At 38.1% G+C, this 14,611-nt stretch overlaps 1 protein-coding gene across 3 annotated transcripts; it reads right to left on the bottom strand.

Annotated features, from left to right (window-relative positions):
- Window positions 1-1,202: 1,202 nt before the first annotated feature.
- LOC120113289 (protein PHYTOCHROME-DEPENDENT LATE-FLOWERING-like) lies at window positions 1,203-13,956 on the bottom strand. 3 transcript variants are annotated; one of them, XM_039134342.1, is made up of 12 exons: window positions 13,570-13,956; window positions 10,930-11,008; window positions 10,765-10,829; window positions 10,539-10,631; window positions 9,112-9,192; window positions 5,864-6,025; window positions 5,678-5,776; window positions 4,198-5,591; window positions 3,351-3,571; window positions 3,120-3,253; window positions 2,999-3,037; window positions 1,203-2,898 (listed from the first exon to the last, which is right to left on the bottom strand). In XM_039134342.1, exons 1-12 carry the CDS (start codon window positions 13,696-13,698, stop codon window positions 1,477-1,479), a joined length of 3,918 nt encoding a protein of 1,305 aa, XP_038990270.1. In that variant the 5' UTR covers window positions 13,699-13,956; the 3' UTR covers window positions 1,203-1,476. The 3 variants fall into 3 exon arrangements, with proteins under 3 accessions (XP_038990270.1, XP_038990271.1, XP_038990272.1); XM_039134343.1 differs by having other exon boundaries at window positions 10,539-10,616; XM_039134344.1 differs by lacking the exon at window positions 5,864-6,025.
- Between the last annotated feature and the right edge of the window lie 655 nt (window positions 13,957-14,611).

Below are 14,611 nucleotides of genomic sequence, written 5' to 3'. Positions count from 1 at the left end.
AATTGTAATGGGGACATGATTTATAGTGGTCTCATTCTTATAGTGTCCTAGCAATCTATATCCTGAGTCTACGGTGGATTTATGAAGATGAATTCCAAATAACAATCTCGTCTGGATCGCTCCATTTTCTGAAGATAGGGTTATAGTGACAGATGTTTCAGGTAGGAACTCATGACTTTTCCAGGTAAAATTGATTATACTCCCAGAAAGGTAATCTGGTTTGTAACAGATTTTCTGATTTTTTTCCACAAGTACCTGAGCATTAATTTAGTGGTTATATCTGTCTGCTTATAAATGGATGGTACAGGATTAGAGTCTGAAGAAGTTCTTGCTCACGATCTTACCCAACTCCCAACTGGTAATTATATAAGGGGTGGGGCTCCCTCCTATTCTGGGAGGAAAAAAGAAAAAGCTCTGACAAAATGATGCATGGAAAGAAAAAGGTTTACGGCCTCAGCTATGAAGGGCATTTTTTTGATACCAGGTTTCGTCCCTGTACCAGTACTCTTCATGGTCGCTGGCTAAAAAGAATCAGCAGGAAGCTGCTAAAACCTCCTGTCATCCACAGCTAAAAAATCTTCATGATCATTTTGCCCTTGTTAACAGTAAAAGCATGGCAAAAATTTAAATCAAGTTCTGTATCACCAGATGCATCATGTACAAGGCCCTCCAGCACATCTATGCATTTATATTACATCTGATTCGCACATGTAGCTAAGGCAGGGAGACTAAGGAAACAAAAAAAAAAAGAAAAAAACAAGAGAAGAACAAGAATATAATATTTATATGATTCAGTCTATTGATCTGTGTCCACAGGCAGAGACATGCAAAAACTTTATTATAAAAAAAAATAGAAATTAGAGAATACAAAATTTTCTCACAAATCTTAGCCCTGGTACACCCAATTTTTAGAACACTTAATTGCTCTTACAAGAGATATATATAATTTAGTAAGTCGACTTAGACACAAGCCAGTATTCCTACAATAATCAGGTTAGTCCAATAAATCAACAAGCTCAAAGCTGATTTAAGAGCACTTTCAAAGCAATCCTATCACATAGATGCTCCATTATACCTATCCCAGCAGTGTCAGCCCTGGTGCTGTCAAAGCCAGTAATTCTTCAGATGAGCAGTTACTATGAACAAATCCAGAGCTACTATCACAAGAAATGTATATTAAACATATCATTTAATTGACTATATGAATGTGAAAAGGATTTTTATTCAGAAATATAATCCTAGCATCATAAAGCATTCATTCAATTTACATAACATGGACTTTGACCAGCAGAAACAAATAATAATATGCAAATCTACATCATGCAAAACGGGCATTATGGCTGCAAAACCTAAATAAGTAATTTCACAGCAACTTTTTGGCGACTGTTAATGTCAATCACCCGGCTTGAAGACCTAATTCATCTGTCTTGGGTTGGTGATGCAGGATAGAACTGATTTGGAGGCCAATATCCCTACTTAAACATTGACAGACCCACCCTTATTTGCGCCTTGCAGCTGCTCCATGGGTGAGCTTGTGATGCTACCAACTGACCCATGTGTCTGTGAGCTCAACTGAGGGCTAGCTGGCCCAGCTGCTGCATTGCCACAGTTGTTATTCTTCTGCAATGCACCTGAGCTCAACTGCTGAGGACTCATTGCAGACTGCTGGCCCATTTGATGAGGACTAATCTGCTGCTGTTGCATTATCATTGCCGGTGGCGAACCAACCACCTGTGGGGATCCCACCCGTGCCTGCTGCAGCGGAGAGCTTATTTGTTGTTGTTGTTGTTGCTGCTGCTGCTGCTGCAGCTGTTGCTGTTGTAGCTGTTGTAACTGCTGTTGATGCTGTTGTAGTTGCTGAGGATTCAGGTAAAAATTTGTTCCAGGGATCTTAGGTGGGCCCATGGGTGACATTGCATTCCGATGCAAAGGGCTCATGTTGGCTCTGCTCAGTGCATGCCCCAACATAGACAGGCCCGCCGAGCTTGACAGCATCTGACTATTATTTCCGGACATACCAGCAATCCCAGATTGAGGACCATACAAACCAGCCCTGTTTTGCTGTGCCATCCTCAGTTTAGCTGCAATTGCCGCAGCTTGTGCATGCGATATTGAACCCGGACGAAGTCCTGCACTGAAATTGGATGCAGATCCCAGGTTCATCTGGTTTGGGCTAATGTTGCCTAATCCTGACATGGGCCCCATAGGAGAGGATATGCCCCGAACTCCCCCCATGCCCATGACATTGCTCAGACCGCCAAGGCCCACCACATTATTGCCCATGTTTCCCATGTTCATGGCTGGTCCTAGACCCATCATCACCTTCCTAGGAAGTTGGGTTTGCTGTTGTTGCTGTTGCTGTGCTTGTTGCAGCATCTGAAGCTGCAAAGCAGCCGGCTTGCCGTTGACCATGGAATTATTACCAATCTGCAAGTTTGAGTTCTGCCCTATTAAATGAGAGAGTGGATTGGTTGAGAGCAGCGGTGATGATCTCTGCATATGAGGCAATGGAAGTTGTTGTTGCTGTTGCATCTGTGATTGCATACTTTGCTGCAGCTGTTGTTGCTGCTGCTGCTGAAGCAAAGTTTGGTCAAGCTGCTGTGTCCTAGCAGGCATAGCAGCCCCCGGCAAGTAACCTTGCAATGACTGGCTATTATTTCCAGAAGCCAGCATCCGTGCACTGTTGGGAAGATTTTGTGCAGAGTTCAGAGGTCCCACAGCATTCGTGGCTGCTATATGAGATGGTTGACCAAGAGCTACTTCTGGGTGTTTCACTTCAGCTACAGCATTATCTGATGTCATTCCTGGAACTGTGGTCATACTACTGGAAGAAGCAACCATGCGCACGGGTATAGGTTTGATACGATCTTCAGTTGTCCGATATCCATCACGTTCCATCTTCAAACCATAGAACAAGTAGAGTTCAAAATCAGGATAATGGAATATGATTCTACCTCTTTTTTTCTTTTGAGATTCAAGTGTTACTGAGAACATTTACCTGTGCACAAAACTGAGCTGCAAGCAGATCGGCATAGTGCTGACAAAAACACATTCAAGAGGTTAATGAAGAGATTCAACTCACTATGAAGAGATAATGGACTAAGCAATAAGGAACTCACTGTTGTGGGTAATGTGACAAATTCCTGAGTACTAGGAAAATCAGACTCATCTATATCTCCATACTGAATCGCTACTGTGCCATCATAAGGCTTCTCAGTCAGGGTCATTCGGTAGTGAGCTCTAGGAGGAACAACTGTAAAAAAAGTGCATTTGAAGTCAGCAGAGTCAAGACACCAATTTTCAGCTCAAACAAGATACATTTTAGCCGTGTTTCATCAAGCATGACAAACCTTGAAACGCGCATTCTGTCCGCATGAAATGCATCGTTCTGGTCTTACACGTATTAATTGTTCCACCAAAAAGAGACCTAGACATTGGTCTAATGGGGTCAGTGAAATCCTCAGCATTAAATGAATCAGAGAGACAGAATGCAAGCCGTTGATTTGCATGTGCTACAGGTTTCCTTGCAGGGTAATCATCAACCTTGCTCTTCTTAAGATTGAGGTGGTATCTGTCAATTGTCAACACAACGTCACAGCAGGATGATATTTAAAAAAAAAAAAAAGCAATATACATAACTATGAGGGGAAAAAATGATTAAGTTGTTGATAACATATAACTACTATTTTCAAATATCTCATTCAAGTAAAATCCTATCTAGTATTAAAATTTCAAATTTTACTGAATCTTTAAATAATGAAACGGACAAGATGATCAAATGAAACAAGAACTGTACATCCAAAGAAGACACCAAGTGCAGGTAAGTAGGAGTGAAAAAATTAAAGCACTTGGAGGCATTCGATAGGCTCCCTAGGTGTTGATTTGCATGGATCAAACTTTTTTTTTTTGTAGGATTCTATTATACATTACATCATGTGTTTTCTCAATTAGCTCCCTATACTCACACTATATCAACCTTTGCCCTCATGCTGTTACAATATGAAGTTTAATTTATGATTACCAAGAAACAATAGCAAGATACACAAATCATAGAAACTTCCACCCAAACCAGACAGCCCATGTAGAAAAATAGATAAATATATATAATCATAACAGCATATGATATAAAAATGAAAAGGGAAAATAAAGAATCACAGGATTATCTTTTCTGAGTGACATTTCTGAATATAAACATACCTCTGGCTTATTATTTCAATCTTCGCAAGTCTCTCGAGGATTGCTTGATCACCCATAGGTGCAGTCCCAATAGATGGGCTATTAGCAATCAGTGGAGCATTCATATTACTAACACTGGCAGGAGATCCAACCCCACTCATGGTTTGTGTTTTGGGGACAGAATTTGTTTTACGTTTCCCAGCCACCGATGCTTGGTGTTGCCGATGCACAGAATCGCTGGGACTGGAAGTCACAGAAGGGCCCCCAAGTGCAGCACTAGAATTTGCTGCCACTTTATCCTTCTGTGAACCTACTGCAGAAGTTGTTGCAACAGCACTAAACTGGCCGCCTACCGAACCACTGGAAATCTCTCCTGATTTTGATGACACAGGAGACTGAACTATCGGTCCAGAAGAGACTCGTGGACTCACCACTGATTTCCTCTTCTGAAGCACATCATCCTTCCTCATATCCTTCTCAGCTAATTGTTGGGTATTATGCCACTGTGTAAGGACTAGGTGCTGGTTTCTCATGGATTGTTGCTGCAATAGATGCTGAGATTGTGACTGATGCTGGTACACTGTACTGTTTTCTGATACCAGTGACCGAGGAGCATCTTTAGACCCCTCCAGCTCTTGTCTATCCATCTTTTCTGTGTCAATCTGCTCTTCTTTAGCACCATATCTCATACCCTGCTGGTTAAAATAAAAGGACGCCCCTGCCTCTTGATTAGGAATATTATTTATCACTGGAGAAGGATATCTTTGACCACCCAGAGCAGAAGAATACTGCATTCCCTTAACCGCATCTATTTGAGAATCTAACATCTGGTTTTTTTTCCGCTGCATATCAGGCCCACTGAGGCCAACTAACTGAGGCCCTGGTTGCTGCTGCTGAATACCGTCTAGTCCCATTGGAGTCTGTTTTGGTCTCTTCATGCCTAATAACGATGTTGATTGGGTATCTTGGTTCTCCCTCTTCACAGAAAGGGGCGCATTACTATTGATTTTGTCAGTATAAGAACCCACCAAGTTCTGAGATGACATGGTGGTGTTGACTCCTGCCAAACTCACAGGAGGTCCAGAGACATGATCATGCACAACAGTGGGATAGTTTATAGCTGGCTGATGCATGGGCTGGGAGGGCAAAGGTAAAGTTGGTCTGCCAGTTTCTTGTGCAAAATTGTTAGATCTTAAGGATGAAACCCCACTTGATACATTTTCGGTGGCCATATTCTCATGAACTTGCTGCATTGTTGCATTGCCTAACAGAGTTCCTTGGTCATCCAATCTACAATTAGCATTCTGAGGCAGCCTATCAATGCAGACCTTCTTTCCATGAGTTTGATAATTGGATGTGACTGTCACTTCAGGAGTTTTCCGTAATCTCTTCTTTCTTCCAATACCAAGATCAAGCTGCAGATACAATATGTGATATCAATAGCAAACAAATTGCATAAGGTAGTCTTCCCTTGTTCATAATCTTAGCAAATGTTCAATACCTTATTAGAAGAAGGGTCATTATAAAGCCTATCTAACATTGGCGTAGGGTCAAGACAAAGTTGTGGTTGCAGTGCTTTCACTATGCGTGACTCAACTTCCTGTACCATAAAATCATAACATACATCAGTTCAAATCTCAGTAAAAAATAAAAAAAAAGAGGACATATTTAGAGGATTGGCAATAACCATTAGATCACTGTAGGTCCAAGAATCATCAGATATTAATGGAATGTCTTTAACAACAGTTTCAAGAGACATTCGCAACCGCACTTTATGTACAATAGGAACCCCATCCACAGCAGAAACAGAAGTTCCTTGTTCAGATATGCATTTTCTATAATCACGCACCTACACAGAATAATCAACACTTAACAAAAGCATAGAGTTTCCAAAATAGACTTTTCAATAAATAGCAGACAAGGAAAAACATGAAGAAACAATTTCAGTGTGTGAGGGCAAAAAATAGAGAATGTATCAACAAACAAGGCAATCATTACATCAGATTACCTATATATAACAAAGAGTGTACAAATTAAACCAAAACATGTTGCCTAGGTTTTATTTTCAAAGGGATCTAACCCCCATCCACTGCCAGCTGCTGAAATTCTGGAGCAATATAAGGTTAGCAAATAACAATGCCAGTAAAAATAAAGCATTCCCTGTCCACGTGAATGGCTTGTTTACAGAGTTATTTGAAAATTCCTATCCTTACCAAGGATGGAGATACCCAGTGTACTGCCTCCATAGTGGAGAACCCGTAAAGGGGGCCTCAATACACCCCAGTTTTGGTGAATCAGAGAACCTTGCATATCATGCCAGATCAGGGTTGATCCAGCCTAAACCGAGCACTCGATACCATTGGGTACAGAGCACCTCAAGACCCCTTTCTTTTTGTTTTCCCACCATTTCAAGGTGCGAGCAAGAGTGAGAGATAGTGGGGAGCTTTCATGCATCAAGACTTCAGACCTTGAAGCTTAGATTGCCAGGAAAGCTTGCAATGCACAAATATAGTTGTTCAATGTATGTTTTTATGATAAGTTATATGAAACTATGCATCACATGATAACACACATAATAAATAGCAACGGAGAGCTTCAGCATTCATAGGACAGGATTGTTCAAGCATTTAAATCACTTACTACCATATTTTCATACAAGACAAGCATTAAAACCAGTATTAGAGAGAGAGAGAGAGGGAAAGAGAATCAGAGGCCAAAGATATATATTTACATAATTTTGCAAAATATTATTTTTCTTATATCCTTAAATTAATCAGGAAGTTTCCTTTTAATGTTTAAACAAACAGTATTTGAAGGTATAAATATACTATAATTTGGTTAATATTATAATTTATCCTACGTATCCCCATATCTCCTTTTTTATACCTTACCAAGTCAGAAACTTGGATGTGCATATGAATTTGATTCTCAGATCCTTGTTCATGCAATGCTGGTTTTGAAACATTGAACAAACTTATCTGCCACATATTTCTTATGGGTATTTTCAAGACAGATTATGTTCCTTCATACTTAAGAATTTACACTTTCAATACTCCCTTTAAGACTATTAATCATCTAGCCCTCCCCAACTATTTAGGGTTAGTAATTTTATATATTTATATTTCTATTAATTAATATAAGATGAATGAAATCAAAGTTCATTAATTGATTACGGTAAAAGACCAGCCTAGGGGTAAACAAGAACAAGCCACAAGTTTCTGATTGAGGTTGACCTTTTGGATTCTACTTTTTCATTGGTTAAATATATTTTTGAAATATCTTGCTATTTTTCACATAAAAATTTTTGGAGCACTCATGCATAAATGTTAGTCACATGGTAGTAGGCACCAGAAGTCAATTGGACTTGTAAAGTGAAGCTGAGATGCCTTCACTTAAATATAGTTTTGTAAGTAATATACTTACATTTTTCAATTATTACTTGGCCAGAAAACATAACTTAGTAAAGTTTTGCTGCATATTTGCTATGTTAAGAAGCTCAATGCTTAGAAGTTATTGCACATATAGGCTCTTGTTGCAGCAAGTGTTGTTGCAGCAGTGCAAGACTATTAATCAATTCCATAAGAAAAGTAAAGAACAACATGGAAAGGAGAAACATACTCTTCATAATTTTAATGCATCAATGTTTTACCAAATTTTTTCCTTGTACACCTTGGAAATAAGCAATATCTGGTTGATGCAGAACCTAGAGAACTATTTGCAAGTTGCGACCCCTTTGGCTCACTTTCATCTACAAATCTCTGCCTTGCTAAATATGTAGTTTGGGATTTTGTACTTTCCTACATGCTGTCAGCTAGCTGCCGAGGAGCACCAACTTCTTCCAGTTGAAAATCCCAGTTTTTCCCACCAACATTTTTTCAGTTGAAAATCACAGTTGTTTCCATTATGGAAATCAAGCCAACCCTTCTCTACAGGTTTTCCCCCTTCTTCAATGCTCTGAAATCTCACTTTGCCACTTTAAGGCTTTTTATTGATTTCTTGGTTCTTATAGCTTATTTTGCACAAAAATTTTCCCTTTTGTTCTAATTCTCTTGTCACTTTTTTTTTTCTTTGATGTTTCTTCAGAATCTTATCAATCTTTTCAAGCTATTTTTTTTTAACTTTTGGCTTGTCAGAAGGCCACATTCCCTCATATTGTATTTTAAAAAAAAAAGGTGGGGGCTGGGGAAGGACAAGCTCTATGCTCCTCCAGATTATCTATTTATTCTTCTTATGCTCTCCAATCACCAAAGCACTTCACGATACAACTAAATTATATCTCCCACCTATAGATGTACAGCAACATATGACCCAAGTCCCAACTTGGCCTATTAAAACCAAGGTATAAACAATATTTCATTGTTTGGATTAAGTACAAGTCACCGCCAACACCAACAATCAGAAGGGGTTTGTACTCACCGAGGCCACATGATATGGGTTTGCTACCTAGTGGCAGATGATCCCAAAATCTTGTTAGTCATAATAAAACCATAAGCTTCATATTGAACATAAAAGATTGCATATATGGTGCTCGGTAGGCCTCATAGAGGTCATAGGATTCTGACAGGATATAATGTCAGCTGATTGATTATTGTTCAAGGTGTTGGCATTGGTCCACAAGTCTAGTCCAACACTTTGTGCACATCAGACAACCAGCAAGGTCAGACAGCATAGGCTTCAAGCCCAGTAATACTCTAGTGTGCAACCTTAACTTGAACAACTAAACTTGACCTAGCATATTGCTACATTTGAAACATAGATTAGTTCAGGTTGTAGCATCATTGACTTTTAGACAACAACCACAACTATATATTGCACTAAAATTGCAAGTTGATAGGGAGATCACAATTTTCTTAACTGGAAAAGAAAAAAACTTACTAATACACATTAAAGAGAAACTACGAGCTACAGGTCAATGCAAGGAGAGGAGTAGCTAACCTCACAGACAAGGGTCCCATCAATATACTTGCTAGGTATATCATCAAGAATATCTCCTGGCAACCACCCTGACTCGATTGCCTGTAAAGACATAAATGCACATGCAGAAAAAAATGATAAAAACAGCAATTTTAAGGCATAATGGAAGAGGATAAAAAATGTCCTTTTTTTCAAGTGCATATGAGGCAAAATCTTGGTAAAAACTTAATAGAAGCTAGTGATGTAGAAATTCAATTTCCTTTTAGGAAGCGCAGAAGCTTGGTTTTTCACAAATATGACATGTCACATCTGAACATTCAAAAGTTTCTCCATTCCAAGTCCGATATTAGCGAAACTAGGTAAAGTATCAATCCTTATAAATCTTCAGGCATATATTACTCAATGTAATAAACCAACAGTAAAATGAAAAGGAAGTTGAGAATATTTCATGATTCAATACTTTTATAAAAATTTAACTCTTAGTGATTATATTTGTGTCTAGTCGTATATGTGGGCTGTGTTACCTAGACACTCAAATCCAGCTCCTAGAATCCATGTCAAATACAAATCCGAATTGGATGAAACGGACACTTTGATACTTATAATTTTTTGGTTGCAGTTTTTAGGAATTGGTAGAGTTCACTCATATAGCAAGAAGTTCAACGCACTATAATAATGTAAAAGTGAGCTTTTGCTCTTTTTAGAGATTGATTAAGATTGTATGTACTAAAATAACCTGGCAACGTGCCATTTTTCTGAGCTAATTAAGAAGTTTGCATGAGAAACATGCTATTGAAAAATCTTAACAAATAATATTTTTAATTTTACTTAAAAGAATATTTAAATATTTGTGTTTTAGTTAAATATTTTATCTATGTACCCACAAATCTCCTTTTTTTCCTCTTGCCGTGTTAAACGGATGGGCGCATGTCCGGATCTGATTCTCGTGTCCATATCCATGTAACATTGTGTATGAGCATAAGAGCATGCATACCTATGAATATGGAGTGTGTGTGTGTGTGTGTGTCTGCCATTAATGCAGATATTTTACGAAACCCTGGAGTTCCGAAATTCCATGAGAAACAGAAATCTTTCCACACTAAATTCTGGTCTAAGGCTCAGTATGTTTATCATTAAGTTAATATACTGAAATATGGTATGGTTTACGTAGGTGAAATTTGGACCCACTGCTTAACTAGAGTAACTCAGTTCTTAGGGTATCTTTCACAAGATCACATATTTGCTCAACAAGCATTTTAAAGTAATGAATCAATACGGCTTCCAGAAAAGTTCAATGGATATCATAAATCGGGCTTTACGTCAAAAACAAATGAGGCAAGATTAATGTCATTATCAGGTTGATTACATCATCATCCAAACAATGCCTTGACAATGGCCTTCCAATAAATGCAAAAATAAAGGAAACGTGTGCAGAGCATGGTACTTACAGAAAATAGGGTCTCTGATGCCCTATCATATGGATGCAATGATTTAGCATGTTGAAGAAGAGGTTGAAAATTATCCATCTGACAAGTTTCAGTCTGCATTAGAACAGCATCCATGCTAAGAAATGCTTTAGCTATCATGGTCAATCGCACTTTAAATGATCAGGAACACACTATGAACTAGGAAATGCTAAGAATCTTCAATTTCAGAGTTTTATTTCAGACAGACCTCAGAAGGCTTCCCAATAATATATCCCTTCTGATAAAGGTTCAATATGAAAGAAACTTCATGTTCTGCCAAAATTTTTAAAAACAAGGAAAAAAACATAGAGAAATATCTTAGTAATATAATGTGTACCCAACAAAAATGACCAAAACTACTTACACTACTTACCTGGCAATACAAGCCCTTCTGAACAAGTGGATGAAACTGAGGCACCATTAGCATCATTGATTGCCTCAGCAATATCAACCTATACAAAGATAGTTTACACTCTAATTAGCATTTATATTTCCTTCTTAGAAGCAGCACGGACATGAATGCAGATCTTTCTTAAAAAATGCTACTTGCTGCTGTTATGTGCACATGAACATTTCTCTTGCCATGTGGCAAGAGAGGTTGGTGCAACTCATGGGATTTGTTGCCATATATGGGGTTTCTGTCGATTATGGAATTGCCAAATCAGCAGTTGTGGGCCCGATAGCCTTTTCATGTGCGCCTAACGTGCTCCACGGAGCACTTTCTTCATAAAGTCATAAAAAGTGACTTGACTTACCAAGCTGGAACAAAAAAATCAGCAACTATTTTACTTAAAAAATCAGGACTGATTTATCAAGTCGAGGGTGTGTTCCTAAATGCTAAGCTTGGATGGGAAATTTAAATGAGACGTATCCTTAAAAAGGGAAAATCCATAGATATATACAAGTGGTGACGTCCTGACGAAAACATGATATTTTCCAACAAATCAGGACAATCATTTCACTTGTTTCAAGTCTAAAATATCGAGAAAAAATAAAAATGGAAATCCTAATATTTTAGCCTAAACTATTCCAAATGTGGCAGGTCCAAACCAGATAATAATCTCAGCAAGAGTAAGACCATGCAGTGAAATGTGAACTCTCGTGTTATTAATCGAGAATAAAAAATAGAAAATAACACATACATAGCTGACATCTGGAATAACATGGCAAGTGAAGGTAATAGTAGGGGAAATCACATAAGTACAATAAAAGCTGTGTTATCTAAACACTTAAGTCCAGCTCCTAGAATCTGTGCCAGATACATATCCGAATCGAATACAAGCCAGACATCTGGATATAATAACCTTTGGGTTGCAGTTTCTTGAAATTGGTAGAGTTCGACTCTTTGAACAATAAGTTTGTGCAATATAATAATGTTAAAAGTGAGCTTTTGTTCTTTTTAAAGACTGATTAAGAATGTAAGCATTAAAATTTTGCAAAATGTTTCTAAGATCATTAAGCTAATTAGGAAATTTGTAAGAGAAACATGTAGATTGAAAAACCTTAACAAATAACATTTTTTACTTTTAGAATATTTAAATTATATGTATTTTAGTTCAATAAATTTATCTATGTATCCGCAAATCTCTCTTTTTTCCTCTTGTCATGTCAAACACCTGGACACATGTCTAGATCTAATTCTCGTGTCTACATCCATGTAACAATGAATAAAATTACACATTAAATAATTAAATTATAGCAATTCTTAGCTAAAAGGGTACATATGGTGAAAATTTGAAAAGTTTTTTAAGCACTAATAAATGGAGCGGTGAGGAGATGTGCTTGTGTGGTCAAGGGTGACCTCATGATCATCTGAACATGGATAAGAAAGGGGGGGAAGCATTAACGTAAATGAAAGTCACAAGCATTCCACTGATAAAAGCAAGCTCCCCAGCAGTGAGTGATGCGATGCTCAGATCATCTGTCTCGAAACCATGCACATCACACATGGTATACTCCAGTCCGTTTGTACAGTTTGATGATTCTTTGCCTGAACCTTTGACCTACGTTAATAGATTAAAGCCCAACTTGATAGTTTGCAAATGCAGGAGAGGAGAGTACACTAAAACAGGATGGTTGCCTTGTGCCCTTTTCAAAACTAAATAGCTTATTACTAAGACCCAAATATGAAGTTAATTGAATTTTGCATCAACTAAGAACACCTTGAAGGGCACCAGCTTTAAAAGTTTATCTCTTTATAATTCAATAGTCAACAATCAGAATTCTTTTCCAAGGAGACTTGGGTTTGCCCGTTGGCACCATTCTCCTTAGGGAGAAGTTTCAGCTTCTAACCCCTTAGATAGCATTCCCGCCATATTTAAAAAAATGGCATCTTAGTTTTTCATTCCTATCATTATAGTCAAGGGTTAGATATTTGTCGGACAACCGTGACAAATTACACCGTCATTTTTGAATTCATACTTTTTCTTTCTTTGCATAAAAAATGAAGTGAGAGGGCAGGAGGCATAAGCAATATAGACAAAATATATAAAAAAAGAAAAAGACAACAAGACCCTAGATCCCACAATATATAGTTTGAAACAAAAACTACCTGAAATCCTACGCAAAATATCCAGCATAAAGTAGACAGAATCCAAAATAACAGATATGCACGGGAAAAGAAAACTACTATGGCACTAATAAAAGCCGGGATGAAATATAGTCTAAGAACAAAGACTGCCCTAGAACCCTAATCGCTCACCAAATCCTCAAAAAAAAGCACGAATTTCAGCCGCATGCGCTCTCCCAATAATTTCCGATCAAGATAGTTTGATAAACTAGAGGAAAACAATGATTAAAAAAACAAAGGTTGAATCTTTCAAACGAACTACCAGGATAAGGCATAACAAAGATCACTCAGAAAACCCAAAAAAACAATGTTTTTTTCTCCAGAATCGTTCCATAAAAGGTGAATTCACCATCAGAGCTCAAACACAGTCAGTCGGAAGACTCAAAAACAGATATAACTAGATAGAAATAAAGAAACTGGAGAGAAAAAGGAAACTTGAGCAACCTCGCGCTTTGATCCAGCTCCGATTAGAACGCGGGAGCTCTCGCTGGAGAGAACCGGCTCTTCTGGGACGGCGCTCGGCTTGGGACGGAACCTGGTCCCGACCTTCGAGATCTTAAAGGAGACCCCCATCCCCGACCTCCTCCACCAATCAACGGCTCTCCCGAGCGGGATCCCGACGGGAGGCAGCAGCTGGAAACCCTAGAGGAACCCTAGAACCGGCAAGCTCTCCTACTTTGGGGGAGATTTACGGCGTCTTCTTCTCCTCCCCCGCCGTGGAGGACGAAAACCCCGCAGCGAGGGGCCATTTTCTCCGCTTCCCCATTCGTTTGTTTTCTTGGTCGCTAGCGGGAGGGCGAGTTGCCGGGCGCCGGCATGGCGGTCGACATACCACCGTCTAATAAATAACGCCCGTTGGAAGGCTTGGAGCGATGGCGGCGGGACGGAGATAACGGCTGTTATTTGATTTTTGATTTTTCTTTTTCTCTGATTTTCTAGGCTGCCTGCTTTTTGCAAATAAAATAAAATAAAAGTAAAATCTAAAAGATAATTGCTGAAATAATACTAAAATTTGGTATTAGTGATTTTGCAAGATAATAATTGTTGTTTTTTTGCTGGTATTAAGGCTGTTTGATGTGTTCCATTATAAATGACTAATCAAATAATTATTGTTTCATTATGAAGAAATAATGAATAGTTATTATATTTTGCAAGTATTGTTAATAATATAATGATGCAATTATGGTTTTCTATTAAAATGGTACATTTATTTTTTTTATACGAGGGGTAGCTTTGCAAGAAGCCCTTTTCTGTTGCAATAAGATCTATGAATTATGTCATATTCATTTTGTACCAAAAATTTTATATCATATTTATTATTGTTATTATTATTATTATTATAAAATAGTTATGCTTTTGGTTATCCATAATTGGCAAGGCCTTACTTTGACAATGACATCCATCAGCTTTTTAGTTAGCTAATAAGGCTCTAATTGACAAATGTATGTTAATTTTTTTGCCTCTCTTTTTTTTTTGGCTAATAGAC

This window comes from Phoenix dactylifera, chromosome 15 (assembly GCF_009389715.1).
Source record: "Phoenix dactylifera cultivar Barhee BC4 chromosome 15, palm_55x_up_171113_PBpolish2nd_filt_p, whole genome shotgun sequence".
NCBI lineage: Eukaryota > Viridiplantae > Streptophyta > Magnoliopsida > Arecales > Arecaceae > Phoenix > Phoenix dactylifera.
This window is presented reverse-complemented; position numbering and strand designations above follow the sequence as displayed.

What these genes read in the sequence shown, in the direction of transcription:
- LOC120113289 (XM_039134342.1), bottom strand. Translation starts at nt 13,698, where the DNA reads ATGGGGGTCTCCTTTAAGATCTCGAAGGTCGGGACCAGGTTCCGTCCC. An exon ending in ATTGAAATAATAAGCCAGAG is followed by an intron (nt 3,572 to 4,197) that starts GTATGTTTATAT and finishes GACAATTGACAG; the next exon opens with ATACCACCTCAATCTTAAGA. An exon ending in TTGTCACATTACCCACAACA is followed by an intron (nt 3,038 to 3,119) that starts GTGAGTTCCTTA and finishes TGTTTTTGTCAG; the next exon opens with CACTATGCCGATCTGCTTGC.